At 38.9% G+C, this 24101-nt stretch overlaps 1 protein-coding gene across 6 annotated transcripts in view; it reads right to left on the bottom strand.

The window, feature by feature from the left end:
• LOC130913337 (AP2-associated protein kinase 1-like) overlaps positions 1-18366 on the bottom strand; it is a 42586-nt gene extending 24220 nt beyond the window's left edge. For 4 of the 6 annotated variants that reach the window (XM_057831873.1, XM_057831876.1, XM_057831878.1 and 1 more), the window contains exons 1-15: positions 17599-18366; positions 12785-12903; positions 12306-12414; positions 10217-10359; positions 10012-10133; positions 9848-9929; positions 7603-7735; positions 7338-7441; positions 6995-7074; positions 6751-6917; positions 6435-6601; positions 2962-3045; positions 2396-2583; positions 1966-2159; positions 1824-1886 (exon numbers count right to left, since the gene is read on the bottom strand). In XM_057831873.1, coding sequence (XP_057687856.1) covers positions 1824-1886; positions 1966-2159; positions 2396-2583; positions 2962-3045; positions 6435-6601; positions 6751-6917; positions 6995-7074; positions 7338-7441; positions 7603-7735; positions 9848-9929; positions 10012-10133; positions 10217-10359; positions 12306-12414; positions 12785-12903; positions 17599-17758 — 1915 coding nt within the window. In that variant the 5' untranslated portion in view covers positions 17759-18366. The remainder of the gene's footprint in view (positions 1-1823; positions 1887-1965; positions 2160-2395; positions 2584-2961; positions 3046-6434; positions 6602-6750; positions 6918-6994; positions 7075-7337; positions 7442-7602; positions 7736-9847; positions 9930-10011; positions 10134-10216; positions 10360-12305; positions 12415-12784; positions 12904-17598) is intronic. The other 2 variants (XM_057831874.1, XM_057831875.1) reach the window with 2 other exon arrangements.
• Positions 18367-24101: the final 5735 nt, after the last annotated feature.

The following is a 24101-nucleotide window of genomic DNA, read 5'->3' as shown; positions in this document are numbered from 1 at the left end:
AAATATTTCAAGCTAAAGTTACGCTAATTTTTTCCATTCATTTCATTTTTTTCACAACGTTTCCAAGTGCATGCATGGTGCCATTTTAGATAATAATTACCTTGAATTCTGGACCAAATCATTCTTGAGACACTCCTGCCTGCTTGTACGCACTAAAACTTTCATCCTGTTTCCACCTAAATCCGGCATTAGAACGCAGCGTGTTTGAGTATCGAAGTGAAAGCTTCCATGAGGCACTCCCTGGGCTGGCCCCCTACGGGAAGCCGTGGCACAATGTTTGTAGGACCTGTCTCGTCAACTGATAGCGAAATCCATGGCAGGATAGTCAGTGTCAGTTGTTTGACTGCAGTTAAAAATACCTATGGCGGAAAACACTCAGGTGACTTCCGCTCTGAGACCCCCAATTTAGCCAACTTTCAAAACTGTCTGATATGCATGTGTGATACATCATTGGAAAGCTTAAAATCTCAATTTTCTGGGGGAAGAAAAATTTTGAACAGGAGGGCGTTTTCTAAAAAAAAATTTATTTTTTAAACGGCAAAACCCTATCTGGAGGTGAGACAGCTGTGAATGGCCACAGCTGGATTTTTTGGGGGATTTTGTAGGTGAAACATGGTAATATAACAAGGGTCGCGATGCAGAAATTGCAGACATCAAAAAGTGGTCGAGATTTACCTTTTAAAACATTTTTTCCCATTTTTCTTTGTTTGGATTGATTACTCATCATCTAACATATTGGAAAAAATGCGACAGAAACAAAAAAAAATACAATTAAGCAATAGTTATGAGATAAATATACATGACTTTTTTACAGACACCATTTTTTTCACTGTGACGTCATTTGTTTAAAAGTTTAAAATATGCCAGTGAATAATTTTTTAAAGTCGTGCTTTTTTTTTTTAAACGAAATATTAGAAATCAATTAATGATTCCAAGCTAAAAATAACAGACATTTTGAACAATAAATGTAATTAATTACCTTCGTTTTATGGCTGGGTTGAAACAAAAGCGGTTGCGTGACGTCTGTAAACGGGGGTTTTCAGGGTATAACGGGCAAATTAAAAACAGTTCGGGGGCTTAATGCGCCATGAATCTGCTATGAAAGCATATAGACTTATTGTTCTATCAAACACAACAGTTGTTTTGGCTTGAAATACAGCAGTTTCTTTTAAAGAGGAGTGCAAGAGCAGAAACTGCTTTTTCAGTCTTGTCTGTATTTTCCGCCATATATCGTTTTCATCCTACAACTCACGTGCCTCTCAAAGAGAAAGCTTTAGAAGAGATTAAACCTTAGGTGGTCAAACCCTGATTATGCAGTAGCTTCAATACCACGATACCATTTAATATAGACAATTTGAAAAAAGAAGGATGGTGGAAAGGTGGGAGTAATACGTGATTTAAGAGGCATTTTTTTCCCATTAGAACTTAAGGCAAAAAACTGGACATTAAAAATGCTTGAGTGACTATGACTGCTTGAGCTTATTAGCTTGTAAGCAGTCCTTCAGCAGCAAGGAAATCCAATTAACAAAGAAATGTTTGTCCTCTCCGCACTGAGTGACAGTAAAAGCACAGATCTGCAAATGAGATGCGATCTAGCTGTGGGCCGGAGACTCTATTCACTAAAACTGACAAGGAGTCACTGTGCGGCTAAGAACTTGTGTCAACAAAGATAAGCTTCTGTAACTGGTAGCTATAATTTTGACACTGGCAAACTTCCCTAATAAAGTGTAAGGAATTATTCGAGGCACTGGGTATTAGAAAATCTTTCATTTCCAGGTTACACGAGGAAAAAAGATGTATATGATTGGAAAAACGAACTATACCTGCAATTGAATTGAGCCCGTGAATGAGATTGTCACCCCTGGACTTCTCCTCTGCTGCAACATCTGAGTGCAAATAAGAAAACCTTTTTTAATCAGTAGCTCTCTCATTAATATATAGTGTAAATATTAATATTGCGCTTACTTTCAGCTAGCTTTGCAAAGTCTTTGTTAAGCAGCTCCTCAGCAGTGAGCTTGGAGAAGTTATCGTCGCCAAAGGGGTTCCAACTGGGTTGCGCGTTGGTTTTACTACGGGCAGACTGGGTATCTGTGTCAGCAGGGTGATATACAGTCTGCTGGGATGAGTATGGGGAGCCAGAAGGTGTCGTGCTGGCTGATCTACAAATCGGGAAGACAGCGGTTAAGTTTTGCACGTCTGTTATTTCTGTGGTCTTTGGTTTAGTCGTGTACGCAAACAAAGTGTGAACACAGTTACTCTTCTTCGGCGATTCTGTGGGATGTAAAAGGTTTGCTTTTACTCCATGGCGGTCATGTTGTCTGAAAGGACTTTCTATTGCGACGCCATGAAAGGACAGTCGCTCCTCACATTACTGAGGGAAGCTCATTCTGCTCACTTGGACTTGTTGAGGCTGGCCTCAGCTGCGGCGGCCTGCAGGAGCTGTGTGGACTTGCTGATTGGGACCCCAAAGATGGCACTGTGAGTGACGTCACTCAGGATGCGTCTATGGCCACTCTTGGGCGCAATCTTCGGGGACGAGGGGGGTGTTAGGGAGCCGACTCTGTGATGGTCTGACCCAGCAGTCTGTGGGGGGATTTAAACATGAGACAGAATCACTGAATCTACAGAAAAAAAACAATGAAAAGCTGCAGTGAAATCAGAAAAATATCTCTACGATAGTTCTATCATTGATCCGCCACTCCCAAAAACCCCAAAATGCTAAGAGAAACCTTTAAAGATGACGACAAAGATGCACATTTTACTTAGAGGTCAATCAGAGCAAGTAAAGGCACCGATTTCAGACAGAGAGCACAATAAAGGAAGGAGTGGAACTAACAAAAGTGATGCCCTGTGATTTCTGCACTTCCAAAACCCCAGGCAAGAGAGCAAAAAAAAAAGTGATTTGTTAAAGACAGCTAATAATTAGCTCAGCAGCAGACAGCACTATTAGCAGGATGTTACCACATCTGGGTCAGCAGCTGGCTCAGTGACGGAACACTCAGGAATGGGAATCAGACGGAGAGCTGGGACCTCATGCTGCTGCTGCTGGTGCAGTGTGAGAGCAGGAACATCAGGTTTAGTTTTGCCCTGCAGCAGAGCTGTGGCCATAGTGACAGTAGTCATGTGCCGGTTACCGCTTTCAAGGTTTACCGTGGTATGAAAACGTCACGGTTTAAAAACTACTAAAATTTTCCGTCATGCCGTAGCACTGTATTAGCTATTTTTTATGTCCCAGAAATGAGGCGAGAAATGGCTTGGAGCAGCAGAACTTACCCTTCGCCCGCAGTTTTTTACTCTGTCGGTTACACTGCTGTTGCTGTCGAAACTACACCTGAGCTTTTTCAAAACCCCCTCAAAAAACTCTAGTCTAGTATGGGAGTATTTCGGCTCCCGAAAAGAAACAGATAGCAGCGGCTTAGAGGAGGAAGGACAGCCGACGTGCAGGCAACACCTCCAACATGACTTCATATTTACGTGACCATCATCCGTCACTTTACATATAAGTCAAAGTAAGTAAACACTGTCACGCACGTTTCGAACCAGCTACGAGAGTTCACTCCAGCGGGTTTCGTGTGTCTAGCGATGGTAAAACAAATACTATAACGTAAGCTTGTTAACGTGGCTATTAAGCATGCCAAAACGGCTAAGTACCGTATTGGCCCGAATATAAGACGATGTTTTTTGCACTGAAATAAGATTGAAAAAGAGGAGGTCGTCTTATAACTGCGGCCTAAAAAAAAAAAAAAAAAAAAAAAAAAAAAAAAACTGCGGCCTAGACATGTACCCATTCACGACGCTTGATGGCGCCAGTCATCAATGAATCGAATGCTGAACGCGACTCGGGCGGCCAAAGCGAACCCCTGACACGAAGAAGAAAGTGGTAAGAAGGAAAAGAGAAGAAAATACCGGTAATAGAAGAGATAACCGAAAATGGAGAAACTTCGCGACAATTTGGAGAAAAGTGGGTCGAAGATTGGCCAGGTTAACCGGTGTTTGGCCATTCCTTACTACGCGGCGAAACGTCCTACACAATGCTCAGGGCGCTTGCATATGCATTCACACGCATGCGCACATCGGTTGGAAGCGGCGAGTACTCACTATTTTTGTTTTTATTTAGTTATTTAGAACCTTTTCACAGCCTCAAAGATACTTTTTGCATGTATTACCCTCTCATACTTTTAACCATTGTGTTTTTTTGTGTTAGCTTTGAAGCAGTTGACCACATTAGTCACGTAGCGTATTTAAACCGTCCTTATCTGACATAACTACATTTAAGTATTTTCTGCAGGCATTTCTTTAGTACGTTATTCCTGTATGCATCTAAACAAAACAAGTTTAGAGCGCACGGTAGTAATTTAGGTGTCAAATTCGACTAATGTAGGACGTTTCGCCGATGTAGGACATTTTGGCAGAACACCGGCAGCTGAGGAGAAGTTATGACGCAAACTTCAAGTTGATGGTGATAAATGAGGCGGTGTCTTCAAACAACTGCAAAGCGGCTGTGAAATATGGTGTCACAGAGTGTAATGTACGGAGATGGAGAGCTCAAAAAGATCGCCTAAAAAATGCTCACAGTCAGAGAAAAGCTTTCCGTGGTCGTTTCTGTATAAAAATTAATTTGGTGTTCAAAAAGTCTTTTTTCAAACTTGAGTCTTGAAAAAGAGGGGGTCGTCTTATAATCGGGGTCGTCTTATATTCGGGCCAATACGGTAGTTTCCTCACTATAAGAGTACTTTTGTAAAGTCTTCCGCCATTGTAAACATCTGTTCAAAATAACATTTTCATATTACAATCTGTGGTGTTTTGTCTGTCTTGAGAGAGGGTTTGTGTGTGTCTGTATAATGTGTAAATAATGATACGAGTCATACACATGAGCTCTGTCTCTTGCTCTGACTCTCCATTAATATTCATCAAATTAATATTAGTACTAGTAGTGGTATATTAACCCAAAAAAGGTGAACATACTCACATTCCTGCATCTTAACTTGGACTGAGAGTGGAATATGTAGAAAATGAGCACGTCACTACAAATGTTGAGATGAAGCTTTAAAGTCAGTGAAGTCACACCAATATAATTATACATACAGTATATATATTAAATTTTATTTGGAAGTGTTTTTCCTTTTTTTTAGAGAAAATATTTTTGTTCTAATGTTTAGCAACTTGATCTGTGGCTGCGGATTTAGTCTATAAATGCTATTTATTTAAATATTTATTTTTTGTTATCTTATTTACCTATAGTATTTTAACATTAGTCAGTTTGATGTTCCAATTTGCAAATATGTTGTGAAAAAAAATCCGGTTCAATGAAAAAAAAACATTTTAAACTCCATACATCTCAACACATTTTAGAGCTATAATTGCTATACAGTGATCCCTCGTTTTTCGCGGTTAATGGGGACCAGAACCTGCCACGATTAAGTGAAAAAGCTTTTTTTTGGTGTTCAATGTATTTATTCAGATTCAGCATTAAAAAGAGATACATATAAGACATGTTTTTTCCACCCCCCCCCCCCCCAAAGTATATAAAAAAAAAATGTACTCTATATTTTAATAAATGGTTTTTAAGCACTTCAAATGTAATAACTATGATAAGTTTTGAACATGTTACTGTCCCACTGAATTATTTTTGAACAAGAATAAAGTACTGTAGTAGAAAAATGTTTGGCTTTATTAAATGCTTCATTGAGTGAGTCCACTCTCTCCACTCCACACTTACACACAATGAGTTGCCACAGCAACTGTTTAACAAGCTAAACGACAATTGACGCATGCGGCGCATTTGAAGTTCATGACTCTGGCAACATCGTTAACTTTAAAAAGCAACTCTAGTGCATGGCCTGACAAAAAAAGAGCGGGGAGAGTAAGAGGGGGGATATAGCGAGAGTGAGACTACGCGATCGGCTCGGGACAGCTCATTTGTATTTTTGTTTTTTTAATTGAAAAAAAAAAAAAATCCACGATGGACTGAGGGCGCGACGTTTGAAGCACGAAGAGGGATCACTGTACTGTGATACAATGAAACCGCGGTATTTTTGCTTAAGGTTATCATACCGTCAAAATCTCATACCAGCACATGCCTAAGTGACACTATGCTAGACTTAGTGGTCAACGCTCTCTGTCAGATGATTTTACAAAAGAACATTTTGGTCATATTTGTCCTTTAATTTTCAATACTTCTTTCTCGAGACCTATTAAACCCACCCTAAAAACCAATGGGATTTCATCTTCATGTCTTGTAGATGTCATTATATTAAAAATACAGTGAATTACTTTTTGAGATAAATGGAAACATGAACCATTGTTCAAGCGTGAAAGAATTTCAAGTTACACTTGCAGCTGTTTTATCTTAAAAGACTCAACCGCTGAACTTTTGGGTCCTACACTGCAGCCTCACTGAATTTCCTTTCTTGTTATCTTGCTGGGATGCCTACCTGCTGGTTATTCTGTGGGTGTAGGAAAGCGGAAGGCAGCTGCTGTTTCATGAGGAGCTTCTGTGGTTGCGGTGTGACCTGAGGCTGAATGTTGGTGGTCTGCATTGGTCGCAAAGATGCCTGAGCAGCAGAGGGGGTCTGTTGAGCAGTCTGGACGGCACCTGGAGCTGAAGGTGGGAAATTTATGCCATGAAGAACAAACGTAACTTTTTTTAAAGAAACCACTGATTAGTCCAATGTGAATTTATATTAATTTCCTATAAAAGAGACCATTGTTTTATAACTGTATTGTAAAGATAGATCAAAGAGCTATTACCTATAGCCTGGGGTGCTCCAGCAGCCACATTGGGCCTTTTGCGTGGGGTCAGAGCAGCTGCTTGTATGGGAAGAATGCCTGAAATAGGCTGTGGTTGAGTCTGGCCAGCCTTAGGCCTTTGCCGAGGTGCTATGGAGGTTTCAGTAGTAGGAATGGGGTCTGTGATCCTAATGGGCGAGAAGTTATAGATAATTTTTGAAAATATTTCAATGGAAAACATCCCAAAATTTGCCCTGTTGCTCACCTGGTTTTGTTTTGACTCTTTTTGACTACTGCATCACTGGCTTTAATGGGCTCTGGAAGTTTTGCAGGAATGGATGAATTCTATATGAAATCAAATTATAAAATTAGCAGAGCATTAAATCACGGAAAAAGACAAGTTCTTCAATACTGTAGACTAGAGAACACTTAAAACTTTTTTTGTGTGTTATTTTTACATTGTCTTTAGATAACCTTGTAAAAGGTGAAGGAAAATATAAGTCTGCAATTTTGTTGGCAAAGCAACTAGAATGTGCTAACAATACAGTACTCTATAGGAGCTGTGGTCCAAGTCAGGATATGAGTTCTTGCTCTCACTCTGAACTTACATGAAAATTTGGAACTGGACACTCTTGTCGACTGAGTTTAAAGGCAAAGTAAGACACTTGATAGATGTCTGGCCTCTTGTCTGGGTCCGGTTCCAGCATATATCCTGAAAAATCCACACAGGAGATCTACAGCTTTGGGTAACATAAATATTCTTCTTCACACTTGTAGAGAAACAGCTCAAACAGACATTAGTAAGGCACGGACTTTCAGTTTAACCTGAATAGCTCTCATTTCAATTCAAGAAGCAAGAATAATGTGGCTTACTGATGAGACAGTGCATATCGTTGGAGTAGCGTGAATTGTCTGGAATGGTGAAACTGCCATCACAGATAGCAACTTGGCTCTCCCCAAAAGGAAGTGTGAAGTAACATAGTTTATACAGTAGACATCCCATAGCCTGTACACACAGTTTTAAAACACATGTTAATATTACAGCATAGTGTACAAGTATACAGTGGTATGAAAAAGTATCGGAACCTTTTGGAATTTCTCACATTTCTGCATAAAATCACCATCAGGTGTAATCTGACGTTTGTCAAAATCACACAGATGAAAATACGGTGTCTGCTTTAATTAAAACCACCCAAAAATTTATAGGTTTTCGTATTTTAATGAGGATAGCATGCAAACAATGAGAGGGGAGGAGGGATAAGGAAGTGAACCCTCTGCCTAAAGACACTTAAAGATCAATTGAAACCAATTTTCACCAAACAATTTAAGTGTGCCCAATCACCGATGAATGGTTTAAAGCTGCCCTGCCCACTATAAAACACACACCTCCTAATAAATGTCTTGCTGAGAAGCATTGTCTGAAGTGCATCGTGGCTTGGTCAACAGAGCTGTCTGAAGACCTGCGATCAAGGTTTGTCGATTTGTATAAAGCTGGGGAAGAATACAAAACAATCTCTAAAAGTCTGGATGTTCATCAATTGACCGTCAAAAGTTGTCTACAAATGGAGAGAGTTTGGTACTGTTGCTTCTCTCCCAAGGAGTGGCCGTCCACCAAAGATGACGCCACGAGTTCAGCGCAGAATACTCAGAGAGGTAAAAAAAAGAACCCTTGAGTGTCCGCTAAAGACTTACAGAAATCATTGGCACAGCCCAATATCTCTGTGCACATATCAACTATATGTAAAACTATGGCCAAGAATGGTTTTCATGGGAGGACTTCACGGAGGAAGCCACTGCTGTCTAAAAGAAAACATTGTACCTCGCTTAATGTTCGCAAAAAAGCACTTTGACACTCCACAGACAATTTGGCAAAATATTTTGTAGACTGATGAAACCAAAGTTTAATTGTTTGGGAGTAACACACAACATCATGTGTGGAGGAAAAATGGAACAGCTCACCAAAATCAACAACTCATCCCCGCCGTGAAGCATGGTGGAGGGAGCCTCATGATTTGGGGCTGTTTTGCTACCTCAGGGCCTGGACAACTTGCAATCATTAATGGAAGAATGAATCCAAAAGTTTATCAGGATGTTTTTGAGGAAAACCTGAGGCCAACTGTAAGACAGTTGAAGCTAAAAAAGAGGACGGATGTTGCAAAAGGACAATGATCCAAAACACAGAAGTAAATCAATTTCAGAATGGTTTCAGAAGACAAAATACACATTTTGGAGTGGCCAAGTCAAAGTCCAGACTTGAACCCCATTGAAATGCTGTGGCATAACCCAGGGCTGGCCCAGGCCATTTTGGGGGCCCTAAGCAAAATAATGCAAAGGGGCCCATATTTTTTGGCCCACCATTTCATCACAGTGTACTGTGAAACCCATACATGCAATCCAACCCCCATGTCCATATTTTGTATATTAATCAGATTTTGTTGCACTGCATACTTCAAACTTCTCACCTCAAATGATTGTCAGTACTTACAGTAGATAGCGCCAAACCTTTTTCTAAAAGAGGAAAGAAGTTAAGGAAGAACTTTTTTTTAAGCTTGTAATCAAGTATCAAAACTCACAAAAGTCAAATAAAGCAAACAAAATAGAATATAAATTAAACAATCGCCAGATTGGGGGCCCCCTAGTGGTTAGGGGCCCTAAGCAGCTGCATAGTCTGCGCATAGGCTGGGCCAGCCCTGGCATAACCTAAAGGCAGCGATTCCTTCCAGACATCCCAGGAATCTGACTGAACTACAGCATTTTTGGAGAGAAGAATTGGCCAAGATTAGTCCTGATCGATGTGCCAGAGTAATCTGCAGCTACAGGAAGCGTCTGGTTCGAGTTATTTCTACCAAAGGGGGGACCACAAAATATTTAATGTGATGATTCACTTACTTATTTTTCCGCCTAATGTCATTGTTTGCATACTATCCTCATTAAAATATGAAAACCTGTAATTGTTTGGGTGGTTTTAGTTCAAGCAGACAGTTTTTTTAATCTGTGTGATTTTCACAAGGATCAGATCACATTTGATGGTGATTTTATGCAGAAATGTGAGAAATTCAAAAGGTTCAGATATTTTTTCACACCACTGTACACTAATCATGTGATGCAAACACCTCACCCATATGTCTGCCTTTGTAGTGATGACTTTACCACCATAGAGGTTGACCATCTCTGGAGCGCGATATGATAAAGTGGTGTACCTAATGTAAAGGCCATTTTATTTTCTGAATGCATCAAAACAAATTACAACAGGTGAAAATATAATGGTAATAGGAAACCTACTTTTTTATTTCCTCCTCAATGGTGGCTACACCCTCTGTCTGTGGATTTTGAAAGCAGTTTGTAGCACTTCCAAAGTCACAAAGTACATAATGTCCTTGATCATGTAGAAGAATATTTTCCACCTGCACAAGGAGTGCAAAAATCAATTAAACGTGATGTTATTTAGCAAAACACAAAATTAACTCATTTGAATCCTGTAATTTGCCTTGAGGTCCCTATGAATGATTGGAGTCTTGCACTGGTGCAGACGAGCAACAGCCTCACACGTGTCACAAAATATCTGTAACACCTCTGCCTCTGTGAAGCCGGTCTGTAAGCGCTGGTTCATCAGGTTGACCACTTGTCCACCTATGAGACAAATATGAACAATGCTAAAACGTGTATTGTACAGGGTGTTCCAAAATGTTTGAACCCATTTCGTAGACCAATAATTTTGACAATTTTCGTTGGAATGACCTGAAATTTTCACAACTTGTGTAGAAACGTTTCAAGGTTTTAGATGTAACGTTTAACATTTCTTTTCAGGTTAATAAATGCCGTTCACTTCAAAAGAAAAGGCATTTTGCGTGTTAGAGTATGCTCGGACTCAGTCACCCAAGACAGTGCAGCGTGCCTTCCTCCACAAATTTTGCAAAGAAAGCACCAACTGAACAACAAAACAGAATTACAGCTGCACTGGAAACTGTTACTGAAGACATGCTACAGCGAGTTTGGCACGAGCTCGAATACCGACTCGACGTGTGCAGAGTCACAGGCGGCGCTCATATTGAACATTTATGGAAATCTGTCAAAGAACCAACAAATATTCATACTTTTCTTTGTAAATTTAACCAATAAAACTTATGACCTTCAACATAGTGTATTTAGTTTCATTTAAATGCATCAAGTAGTTTCCGAGATATGGGCATTTAGAATGGGGTCAACCCTTTTGGAACACCCTGTATTAAAGGGAACCTCGGACTTAAAGACTTGTGAGCTTTAATAAGCCACAATTGTTCTCTTTTACTAAAATATGTTATTAGAAACATATAAAATATTGCCATTGATTCAAAAATTTATAATATTTAGAACACGTTTTGACCTACGGAGGGCGCCATGTTTTATGCGCGTAATGGACGCTTGGGGTGATGATGAAGAATAGCTGTGCTAGCTAGCAAGCCAAGTTAGTATGATGACTGGCATGATTTTGTCACATTCTGCTGCTGGTCAGATTGTTTTGTTACAGAGATGTGGGATGAGTTTCCGACTTCATAGCTTCATCCAATTATAGCTCATCAGCAGCGTCTTTAAACCGATCCTAGGCAGGCTGCCGAGATATTAACTTGCTGCCATTTGACAGTTTGTATTCTCGATCCCTTCATTGTCTGCCTTGGTTTTTTTATGTGGCAAGACGTCCAACACATGTGCACATTGGTTAAAAGCTGTGAGTACTTCCTAGTTGTGTTTTTATTGAATCTTTTATTAACTTTTCATTGCCTCAAAATACTTTTTGCGTGTGTTTCCCTCTCATACTTTTAATCATTGTGTTTTTCTTGTGGTAGCTGTAAAGCAGATTGTTGTTCTGTTGACCATATTAGTCATGTAGCGCATTTAAACCACCCTTATTTGATATAACTATGTTTAAGTATTTTCTTAACGCATCTTTAGTATGTTCTGCCTGCATGCATCTATACAAAAGAACCTGAAAGCGCACAGTAGTACTTTGGGTGTCAAATTCGCCTCATGTAGGACATTTCGCCGATGAAGCACATTTTGGCAGAACACCGGTTTTGTCCTACTCTCGTTTCATCTCATCCAGTCTTTCCTGTTCATTTTGCTTGGCTGCTCGTTTTGTGAAATATCGACAGTGCTGTCCTGCTCGTTAATGTTCCTCTCGGGTTAAAATTGAAAGAGCTGAACAGATGACATGTTTATATCGCTAGATATACTCTGAAAACTCGGCAGCGTAGTCAAGTGATTTCACCGCCCTGCTACGTCAACAACAATGGCGACCTACTAGTTAAACAAATTTTACAAATTGTATAAAAACAAAAACATTAAGAGGGGTTTTAATATTAAATTATTTTTACCCATAGCAACGTTCATCTTTTAAGAACTACAAGTCTTTATATCCGTGGTTCCCTATAAGATAACACTGAGTGAATGTACTTTATGAAACAGTTTGTTGTTGTTGTTATTTTAGTATTCTTTTGAGCAAAAGGCCAAAACAGAATTGATATGACTCATTTTCTTTAAATAAACAATCTAAAAGTAGTTTCAACAATATAGAAAGAATTTGCAGAAGACAAATTTACCTCGACAAAAGTCCATTAAGATTAGAACCTCCCACACGTCACCAGCCCCAACTCTAGCTATGCTGGAATCCAGGAAGCCAACAATGTTTTTGTGGCCCACAAGGTCTCGCTGTGTCAATAACCAAAAAAAATGGAAGGGGAAAAACAGGTTCAGTAACAATATTAAGAAATTAATCAAATGCATGCATGTTTGTATAGTCCTGATTCCATTGAAGTTGGAACATTGTGTGAAAAAACAGACAAAACAAAGAAAAAGTTGCAAACAGTACCACTGATTAAGCTTCCAAAAGTCACTGCCTCAAGTAAAATAAATTACTGTATTGTTCTACATAGTGCTTTATTTTAAACCAATATGTTTATCTAATGAATTCAAATAGTCATTTAATTGATCACATACTGCACTTTACTGGAATAGGCTATATTGTGACTTTTATGGAAAGGCCAAAGTAAAACCCATAATCCTTAATTGCTTTGCTCACCATGATCTGTATCTCCAGCTTGCAAATTTGTAGATCGTGCTCATTGTTGACATACATCCGCTTTAGAGCACACCGTTGACCCTGATTAATTCGCACCAAAAATACAATGGCAAAACCCCCTGCAAAGACATTGAATGATGAGAAATAAGAATTCACTGGAAAAGTGTTGATCACAGATCCCTGTTAAGACCAACATAAGGTAAGATTTTATTTGAGCTAATGTTTTTTATGCATTCGTAATTAGTGTATAGGAATATTTAGCAGCATTTTTGTTGGAATATGTGTCTGAACAATTTGTTAAGAGCATTGTATTTTAAAAAAAAAAAAAAAAAGTTCAGATTTTATAGCAATTAAGCTAGCGAAAGTTAGCCAATTGTTATTTTGTTATACCAGTACTTGGATCCTCATTTATTATCATTTTTTTAATACCGTTTGAGGTTATGCTCAGGTATTTTAATTTAAGTTAGAAGAAACACTCTGTACATTTATTTTGCTTTCACATTTAACGCTCTTTTGAAATGGTGTTGGTGTTATACTTATATAGCGCTTTTCCACCTTTCAAGGCGCTCTACACTATCTCACCATCCACCGACTGGTGACGCAGCACCAGGAGCAACGTAGGGTTCAGTATCTTGCTCAAGGACACTTAGGCGAGTTCATCAGGGCGGAGAATTGAACCCACAACCACTGTGTTGGGGGGACAACTACTCTGCCACTGAGCCACGCCACCCCAGTGGTCATTTTAGCAGACCTTTGTTTAACATCTCCTAAAATCTATTCTGCAATGCATTAAATATTCCTAATCCAATTACGAAATAACTAGTTGATAGATTAATAGACTACTAAAATAATCGATAGTTGCAGCCCTAGATTCAAAGTATTGAAAAGGAAAGGGGGCAAAAATGTTACGGTGCCTGTTGGCCAGAGGAATAGTACTTTGTATGATGATTATTTAAAATTTGATGGGTGTGAGTATTTAAAAGGACCACCTCGCCAATTAAGAAAATATGTGGAGCATTACCAGTAGTGACAGTAGTTTAAGAAATCAACTGTAAAAGGCGACTCATAAAAATAATTCTTATCTTTGTCCTGTTGAGTTTTTCACAATGTGAGTGAGGTTAAGATATTGTATTCACCCATTGAACATCCGAGAAGTCAATAACTTTAATGATAGCATGGTTGTTGGAGATTTTACCTTAGACGTGATTTCTAGAAACTTTAATTACCATTGTCATAAAACGGCCATTTGGCTCACAACAAACGCCTGTAGTCATATTGACATTTTGCAAAAGGTAAAACATCCAATTAACTGACGATGCAGAATGGTGTGTACTGTGTCTGTGTGTAAATAATTTGCAATTGTGGTCACTAAATTGTAAAACTCATTTGTGAAATGTGTCATACTGTTTTTATTGCTCTTTAAATTTTTCTACTACTTGGTATAAGACAGGGAAAATTAATGATTTACAGAAAATTTATTTTTACAACTCAAAATTAATCTTCTTAAAATGATAAATCCACATTTTACGTGTTTGTGCGCGTTCCCTAAGAGTTCGGACATCTTAAAACCTGATGTCTAATCTGAGATTGCTGTAAGAAATTAGAAGGATTAACAGACTTCTTGAGCACCATTTCACTGTGGACTACTGTCTCAGCGAACAGTGCCAAAAGAATAAATGTAAGTACAGCTACAAATAGCCACTGCCAAGTGACGTAAGTGACTGTCAGGATTATTCTCCACTGGCTTATGCATAGCCTCCGCACACAACACAATAATCACGAAAATACACCCTTTTGGCATAGCCATTAAAGTCCCTACAACTACTTTACAGCAAGGTTACATGGCAATTATGTAACAAGATACAAACAGCAATGTCCTGTCTACTAAAGACAGGTGATCTTTGCGCCTATAGTGTTTTCTATACATAGCTGAGATTTTGCTTCACAGAAGAGGTAGCAAATCGTTGGAGCCTTGTGTTATGCAAACCACCACACGATGGAAATGTAACACTAAAGCCCCTTTCACAAATATATCCCGGTAAATTCCCATGTCAGGTGACGCTGGATTTACTCGCGTCATTGCTTTCACGTATGTAGAGATATCCCGGGAATGAAGCGGGTTGGACACTTTCACAGAATTGTCCCGTGTTGCCCACTGGCACTCTCTGTGCGGGGAGGGCTACAAGCGCGATTTCATAACCCTGACATTACGTAATTTTTAGTCGGCATCGGCCAACACAATTGTGGTCAAATCGTGTTTTGTTACAGAGCCGTTTGTGGGAGCGTCCCCGACGTCGTAACTGCAGACAATTCAAGCTGATCAAGACTGTATTTAAGCCCAGGTGATCCAAGAGAAGGGTGCCAAGATATTAAATTACTGGGCGCCATTCGACACTTCTGCCGCTCTTGTTTTGAAATCCCCTACGTTGTGCTCATATTTGAGTGTATTTGTTTTGTTGTCTTATCTGCTTTGAGGTGCAACCTGATTTTCACTGTTGCGAACCCTAACATCAGCAACAAATCACACTTTTCCAATAATTTGGATGATGGATTCGCTTCCTTGGCTCTACGATCCAGTAGTAATTTAATTTTGTTATGTTTTCAGTTTAATTTAGCTATTTCCAGCTTGCTATGTTGATAATTGCGATGTTTGTTTACTGCTTTTTGTCTTACTGTGAAAAAAGTAGGTGTGCCATCTTAGGCATCCCAGGATTTGATTCGATTACGATTCAGGGTGCTACGATTTGATTATTGGACAATGATCACGGTATTTAGGATGATCACGGTTATCATGATTATCGTTGTGATAGTGTATTAGTATAGTGTAGTAATCAGTGATAGTGAGAAAAAGGTGTTGGCGGACAGAAGGGGGGGGGTCTGTGTGAGTGTTTGTGTGCGCAATTGTATCAGTATTTGTACGTGTCTGTAGACAAAATGAGAGTCGCAGAGCCCTGCGACCGCCTTTGGGAAGAGATCAAGGGAAAAAAGATGGGAACATCTGCGCGGCTCTCCCCAGGAGAAGGGAAGTATTGGGAAGATAAGGGTGTTCGGAAAAGGAAAGAAAAATTATAATCAAATTAAGCCGAATAAGTAACTTAATATGTCCAAATACTCTTGGTCTTCAGTCAAATTCGCGCAAATAAATCTCTGAATCTGAAGGAAGTGACGATCGGCCCGCGACGATATTTACGTCATCAGCCATCGTGCTGTTAGCCGAGAATTTAACGCTAGCTCTCACATACGCCTGGTCCCAGGTAAGTTCCGGACATTATACTAAGACGCGACCCGCTAAATGTCAAAATAATCTCCGTGTCAGTCGATCTGGGAAATTGCTTTCACATACAAGAGCTGCCCGTTTAAATCCTGGGATTTTAACGGTGTTTCGGCATATGTGAAAGGGGCTAAAGAGTTTCAAAGAGTGACAATGTGTCAAAAAGACTCAATTTTAAATTTCAAATGAAAAATTACTAGGGCTGTCAAACGATTAAAATTTTTAATCGAGTTAATTACAGCTTAAAAATCAATTAATCGTAATTAATCGCAATTCAAACCATCTATAAAATATGCCATATTTTTCTGTAAATTATTGTTGGAATGAAAAGATAAGACACAAGACAGATATATACATTCAACATACGGTACATAAATACCGTATTTGTTTATTATAACAATAAATCAACAAGATGGCATTAACATTCTCTTAAAGCTATCCATGGATAGAAATACTTGTAGTTCTTAAAAGATAAATGTTAGTACAAGTTATAGAAATTTTATATTAAAACCCTTCTTAATGTTTTCGTTTTATTAAAATTTGTAAAATTTTCAGTCAAAAAATAAACTAGTAGCTCGCCATTGTTGATGTCATTACACCATGCTTACTCCCCAAACCCATAAAATAATTTGGACCTAGGCGCCAGCAGAGGGCGCCAAACAACAAAAAAGAAGTAACAAGTGGCCATTACACTGCTGTCATTTTAATCTGAGCAGGCATGTGCGTTCATTGCGTCAAATATTATAACGTGATTAATTTTAAAAAATTAATTGCCGCCCGTTAACGCGATAATTTTGACAGCCCTAAAAATTACTTTTGTCTTTGTATTACTTTCCGAGTTCAGTTAACCAGACCATTCATAAAGTAGCCAGCCAGCTGGAGTCCTGCCAAAACACTGATAAATTAATCAGTCTTTTTAAATCTATTATTCAGTAACAAGACCTCTTGGCTAACATGACGAGGCTGGATCTCATTGGGTTAATGGAAAAGACCAACTCTGTAGAAAAACATTAGGGAATTATCTTTAAAAACAAGTCTGATACTCAAAAACAAATTAGCTACAATATGATTGTAACTGTTTGGATCACAGTGCGGCAAAACTGCATTCAAGAGATTGTGCAAGCATGAAAACGTGCCTAATGGTTATGCTGACTATAGTCTGCAATACCAATGACTCAGCACGTCATTACTTTATAATAAGTTTGTACTGAGTTACTCCTTGCCTTCAGGGAAAATGTGCAACCAGGAAATAATCATTTTCTATAGAGGGATCAAAACATTGGACAAACAATAGTTGAAAACCCATCTGCAGGAACAGATGATGACACATGATAGCAGAAAGAAAACCAAGAAATCCTTCAAATTCTAACATAATGACGAATCAAGCATTTCGTTATAATCAAAAACTGCAATGGGGCGCAAGGGATTAGAATATTAATCCTTTTTTGCGGCAGTTTGGTAATTAAATTAAATACCTCGAGGTGCTAAATGCACGCGAGCTAAGTGAACGCAGATGAAAACAAAAGTAAGCAGTTTCATTGACCTTCAGCCACAATCTCTTCGATGGTCCCTTGATACCGTCCAACGGTAAACACCCGGCCGATGAAGCTGCCTCCGCCGCCGGATCCACCGCCTCCTGCGCCGGCTCCCGGGCCAGGCCCCGAGACTCCCAGCTCCCGACGCGAGTCAAAAAATTTCTTCATTCCCACTAGGTGTTATCGAATTCTGGTATCCTGGCGTATAAAAATCTCCGAAGAAAGTCTTCCGTATTTTTACGTATGGTCGGCGGTGGCGTATGGAAACAGTTGGCTTTGACTGAATGACAGCGGATAGCTGAATGCTAGCCCACGAACTGGACTTCAAAGTATTTAAAAAAAAAAACACTACACAGCGTTTCTTGGACCAGACGTTGTCTCTATAGTTTTCAAGCAAAAAGGTGAAATACTAGCATTCACTCCAAGTGGCGACTGCTAGATAACGTTACAAGCAGTGTTTTTGCCCTGAGGTAGAGTCTTTATCCCACCTATGCGGCTAAGCTAAACAGCTAAGGTGCGATGACAGCTGCATAGACAGTCAGCCAGCCAGGTAGCTCCTTCCTACCCAAAGCGGCTTATCACACATGCCCACTGTAAGCGTCTGACCTAAAATATCCCAAGACGCTAAAACAATTCACTTCTGCCCCTCTATATCACCACCGAATAACATTCTTGTGCTGTCAATGGTTTATAAACCCGGCAAGATCTACCACAGAACACATTAACAAAGCTAACTCATAAACCAGCTAAAAACAGGGGCTGGTCGGAAGAGTCGGCATAATTTGCGCCACTGTGATTGGTCAATCTGTGCTTTGATTTCCTACTTTTTTCTCTAAGCAACGCCCACAACCGGACCTACAATATGAACATAACTTTCAAAATAAACTCGCTGACCGTTCAGGTTTACTGAACTAAAAACATTTTTCAAATAAACAGAGTAAAAAAATGAAAGTCACTAGCCTTCTAATGATTGCAACAGTAAATGACTTTTTTTTTTTTTTTAAGAATCAGTACTGCAAATAGTACAATAAATTCAATCACAGTACTATGTGTAATGTGTGAATTATGCCTCTAGGAGTCACTGTTTATCCTTTAAAATTTAACATGAAAAAATAAATACAGTAGTGTTTTTATTAATACAGTGAGTGGTACCTCTAGATCTATGGAGCATACTAGATAGGAAGTTAATTCGTTCCAGGACCTTGTTTGTAAGTCGAAATGGTTGTATGTCGAGCAGGATTTTCCCATAAGGATGCGTCATAATTCAATTAATTCGTTCCACAGCCCAAAAACCTACACTAAATCCTTAAAAATGCAAAACAAATAAATTATGAATAGAAATCAGAATGCCATGGTACCTCTATATATGAAGTTAATTCGTTCCAGGGCCTTGTTTGTAAGTCGAAATGGTCATATGTCGAGCAGGATTTTCCCATAAGAATCCATTATAATTCAACTAATTCTTTCCACAGCCCGAAAACCTACACTAAATCCTAAATAAATGCTGCTGGTACTATTGCAAATAGCAATTACACAGAACAAAACAAATAAAATATGACTAAAAGTCGGAATACAGTGGTACCTCTACATACGAAGTCAATTCGTTCCAGGACCTTGTTTGTAAGTCGAAATGGTTGTATGTCGAGCAGGATCTTCCCATAAGAATACATTATAATTCCATTAATTCATTCCACAGCCAAATAACCTACACTAAATTCTTTACTAAATACTGTTGTTACTATTGCAAATAGCAATTACAAAGAGCAAACAAATACATTATTAATAAAAATCGGAATAATAACAGAATAATAGTAATAATAATCATAATCATAATAATAATAATAATAATACCTGTAATAATGTAATGAATCGGGTTTTAAAGTGGCAGACGTTTTCTCTTTTAATGTTTTGATGCTGGCGTCAACTGCAGCTGACACCAGGCGTATTGTGTTGCACAAGTTGATGGAATAAATTATTAGAAACCTGACGAAGCTGGCGATTTCTTTGGAGATATTACCATAAGAAGAATTGTCACCTTAACTAACAAAAGACTAATGAACGGAGGTCGGAGGAAGACGGTCCAGATCGACATTCTACAGCCGCATTGTCGTCTCAGTTCACAGATGCACGCACCATGTTCATATTTTGCTATCATTTACATCTTCATTTCAATGGTAGGCATCACCTTTTCTTTTTTCCCCCACCTGCACTGACCTTCTTCGAACCAGTGTTGATTTCTCTCACAAGAAAATCAGCTGTGGTCAGTCTTCTGGCAAAACAAAGAAACTGCGTCGCTGTCAGAAATCGTCGAGCATGTCGTCGGATGTCGAAACAAATGGCGAGTCAAATTTTACGTCGGATGTCAAAATTATTGTGTGTCGAAACGAGCGTATGTCGAGGTACCACTGTAGTAATATAATCATAGTAATAATAATAATGATAATAGTACCTGTAATAATGTAATGAATCAGGTACTAATGTGGCGGTATTGCGTGGTGTACCTGAACGCACTGCATGGCTGACTTGACAGACTGAGCGAGGACTTCTTACTTTCACTTTTCATGTTCAGCAGCGTCGGACAGTAGGCATGTTGTGTTTGACAAGTTCTGAAATAAATTATTAAAAACCTGACGAAGCTGGCGATTTTTTGGCGATGTTACCACAATAATAATCGTCACCTTAACTTATAAAAACTGGCGAACGGAGGTCGGAGAAGGATCGTCGAGATCATTGACATTCTACGGGCGTATTGTCGAGCCAGTTCACGGACGCGCACACTACGTTCTAATCTTTTCCATCTTCATTTCAATGTTAAGCCTCACCTTTTTCCTTTTTTTCACCACCTGCACTTAACATCTTTGAACCCATGTTGATTTCTCTCACATGAAAATGCGGCGTGCGTACATCTTGCGGGAAAGCAAAGAAACGGCGGCGCTGTCACAGATCGTCGTATCTCGAGCATGTCGTCGGATGTAGAAACAAATGGTGAGTCAAATTTTACGGATGTCGAAAAGATCATGTGTCGAAGCAATTGCATGTCAAGCTGCGACTGTACCTGTGTAATTTGCCCCTTTTCATCATGAAATGAATTGCTGGATTTGTTAAAAGTTTATCCAAACGGACTCAAACCGTATAATATCAATCTTAATATTTTACATGTATAACTATAACGGAAAGACATTGCAAATGTAGAGATAATTTTGTTTTGCAAGTCTTTCTATTTGGGAACATAATATTTAATTTCACCTCTTTTAACAGAGCTAATACATTTACACAATTAATATACTTAGTTTTAAATATTTTGTGACAATATTGCTGAATTAATTATGAATTAATTATCCAATTAACCCTTTAACACCTGAGCCTACAGTATTTTGTCTGAATGTGCATGCCTTTGAATTTGTCTTTATGTTTTAAAAAAAAAAATGTTCACAATGGCTTGGTTGGAACGCTTTTTTTAGGACACCATAACCTTCATGTACAAACTGTTGTTTTCTTCACTAACCAATTATAATCAACATTTTGGACGAAAAAAAAAAAAAATCCTAAAATCTTTTGTCAAAATTTGTAATATTGATGTCCCGTTGACAGCCAAACATGCTTGACGAACCTTTTAGAAGCTTGATCATATTTATTCAACTTGTTAGGATTAACGTTCAACAGATAAAAAATAAGACTGAATAGATTTATATTTGACAATTCAACACAAACAGCAGGTATGGTCATAGGCGTTTTTGGCCTTTACACATAGCATGGACGAAACAGGTTATATACAGTAGATCAACAGTGCAAAATAGTGAAAATATATGTATCTATATAAAAGTACATATATATAATGTAACATAAAAAGGGTTTGAAGGATATCTCATTGTGAGGTTAGATATTGCCCCCATCACTTTATCAAAAGTATATATGCTACATGCAATGAAACTTCTTGAACACACACATCTATATACAAATTGAAAAGATTGATAGTGCCCAAAAAAATCAAATATAACATTAAAAAAGTTTTTTCAAAATTATTGACAATAAACTAGTTCATTTCAATTTTTTTCTGTCATGCCACTCAGTTCCCCCTTGAACAAGACAACTACGTCATACACTACGTAACACAGCCCACTCTTCCACCGTTTGCGCTGTCAGCCTGTCACTCTTCCCAACTCAACTCAATTCAATTCAATTCCTTTATTGTCGCCGACTCATCCGAAGAAAACGACGACAAATCTGGTCCATCCTCTTCCTCAAAGTTGATGGGGCGGCCGCAACGCAGTTGGTAGCTTGAGTTGTCTTGGGACCAAAGCAGTGCTTAATTTGTAAATCATAAGGTGCCAGAATGCAAAGTACATATGACAGCGCAGGGATGACGAGACACACACAGGTCCCGGAACACAGGCAAAAACTGCTGTCAAAAACAACACGCAAATGCCCACTTGCCATACTGTGGGACTTACAAGCCTCAATTTCAGATAATATCCATGGTATAAATGCTATGACAACAATTTACAATTATTACCTGACCAGCTGCTGCCACGGTAGTAGCCTTCTGCTTGGCTGGCTCCCCGTGAACCTGGCTACCTGCTGCGGCACTAGCCTCCTGCTGCACCTGCTTCTCACTGATAGCATGTTTGCTGCAGCTTCCCTGTTCGCCGGCTGTGGCTTTTTTGACTCGTTTTGAATCTTCCTTTTTTTTTGAAAGAAAAACTGTAAATTCAATTGCCTTTTTGGCATGTTGAAATAATGTTTAATCTGATTCCTGGCTGCGTGCTTTCCAGATGCCGCCGAAGTTTTTTTTTTTTTTTTTTTTTTTTTTTTATGTCGGGGAGGGGCGTAATTTGTCATCACCAAATCTCCTGACTCTTTCAAATGACGTTTTATTTATTTTTATTTTTTTAAATAAACAGCATACAATTCTTGGGATTTTTTTCTGTAAATGAATTTATGCACATTATTATTTTTTTTATGAATTTAAAAAAAAACAAAACTTTTTTATATAATATTATGGGCTCTTATTGGTGCGCCAGCACGACGCTCCGATTGGTGGACTGCATAACCGCCCGCCAGTGACTTGTTGTGTGTTTTGCATTAGGGTGGCGGAAAGAAGAATAAAATGAGGGGGTAAAAAGCGTCAAGGTTCCTGTGTTATTTTCGCTGCCAAGCTTTCACCTAGCAAGTGTTACAATTTAAAGCAACTGTTTTCTGTTAAGCCCAAATGCTCGATGAAAAGTTTGGGCAACCATGACTTTAGAGTGGTGGTTGGTTTCCAGTGTTATTTAATGTGTGCTCCGTGCTCCAAGCTACTGTAAGTCGTAGCGTAATGTACTGAAGAGGGCGCCAGCATTAAAGGAGACCATCGTCGTTTTACGCTCTCCTCTAAAACACCCGGCATATTATTATCATGAATATTTACACTCAAAAGGTGTCGGAACGGACAAATAAGTCCCGGAACACGTGGAGTCTAAAATCAAGAGGTACCGGAACATGTTCCGGTGTAGGTTCACTATAGACCCTACTCACCTACGTCACAAAATGGGCGTATCGCTGTTTCCGGCCGCCATATTGTACCTCTTTTTCAGACCTATTCTCATTGTTTTCAATTAGTCGAGCAAGTTATAGAGCAATTCATGGAAGCCCCGGTGTTATCTGACGCTGTAAACTCATTGGATCCGTTGCATAAACGGCGTTACGTGGAAAAGCTTCAGTTTATCCATTCGCCAGATCCGTATTTGATGCCTAAATCGATGTTTTTCGACCCGCTGGCTTCGCCTGACATCTGATATCCTGATATTTACAACTATTTTGTCCACACAAAATCAGCCTATTCTCACGAAAGTTTGAAAAACTTTAAGAGCTTGGAGGCTTATAAATGCTACGTTGCTGGTTGGGTGAAACAAGTCCTCGTATACGAAAATTCGGCAGGAATCTTGTGCTCGGAAGGTGAGTTACGAAATTTTCAATTCAAAATCTTTTGTTCTTGCTAACATCCAATGTCAAGTCTAATGTATTTCATATCATTTGTCAATGGAGCTAGGGCTTTTAATGTTTATATGGTTTAGCGATAGCACTCTCACTGTATACATATATAATACGTAATAAATATGAAGTGCGATAGCACTACTCCAGATTGTCCCGAGTTGAATTTATTTTTTGGCTTTTGACCTCAATAGTGAAATTGTAAATTAATTGTATGACAACTGTCTGATTATCCCCTTATAATTATATATTTTCAGGTAGTTCATTCACAACGTCTGAGTGTATGTTGTCGGCGATTAGCCTAGCAATGATCTTAATTGTGGTTCTCAGCCCAAAACCCTCTAAATATATATTAAATGCATCTTACCAGATATAAAATGACTACTACGTAATCTGTGGTAGTCGTTTGGAGCCCAGTTTTCTCGTCGAATTGCAGCAGTCAATCTCGGTCTCCTCTTCGGGTCTCTCGGAATACGGTAAAAATTCAAGTCTCTCCGTCTATCTTCTCTGTTTTTGCAACCGACCGCCACACACGACTTCA

Source organism: Corythoichthys intestinalis, chromosome 3, assembly GCF_030265065.1.
Source record: "Corythoichthys intestinalis isolate RoL2023-P3 chromosome 3, ASM3026506v1, whole genome shotgun sequence".
Classification (NCBI taxonomy): domain Eukaryota; kingdom Metazoa; phylum Chordata; class Actinopteri; order Syngnathiformes; family Syngnathidae; genus Corythoichthys; species Corythoichthys intestinalis.
Note: the sequence above shows the minus strand (reverse complement) of the source record. Positions and strands in the feature narration are given on the sequence as shown.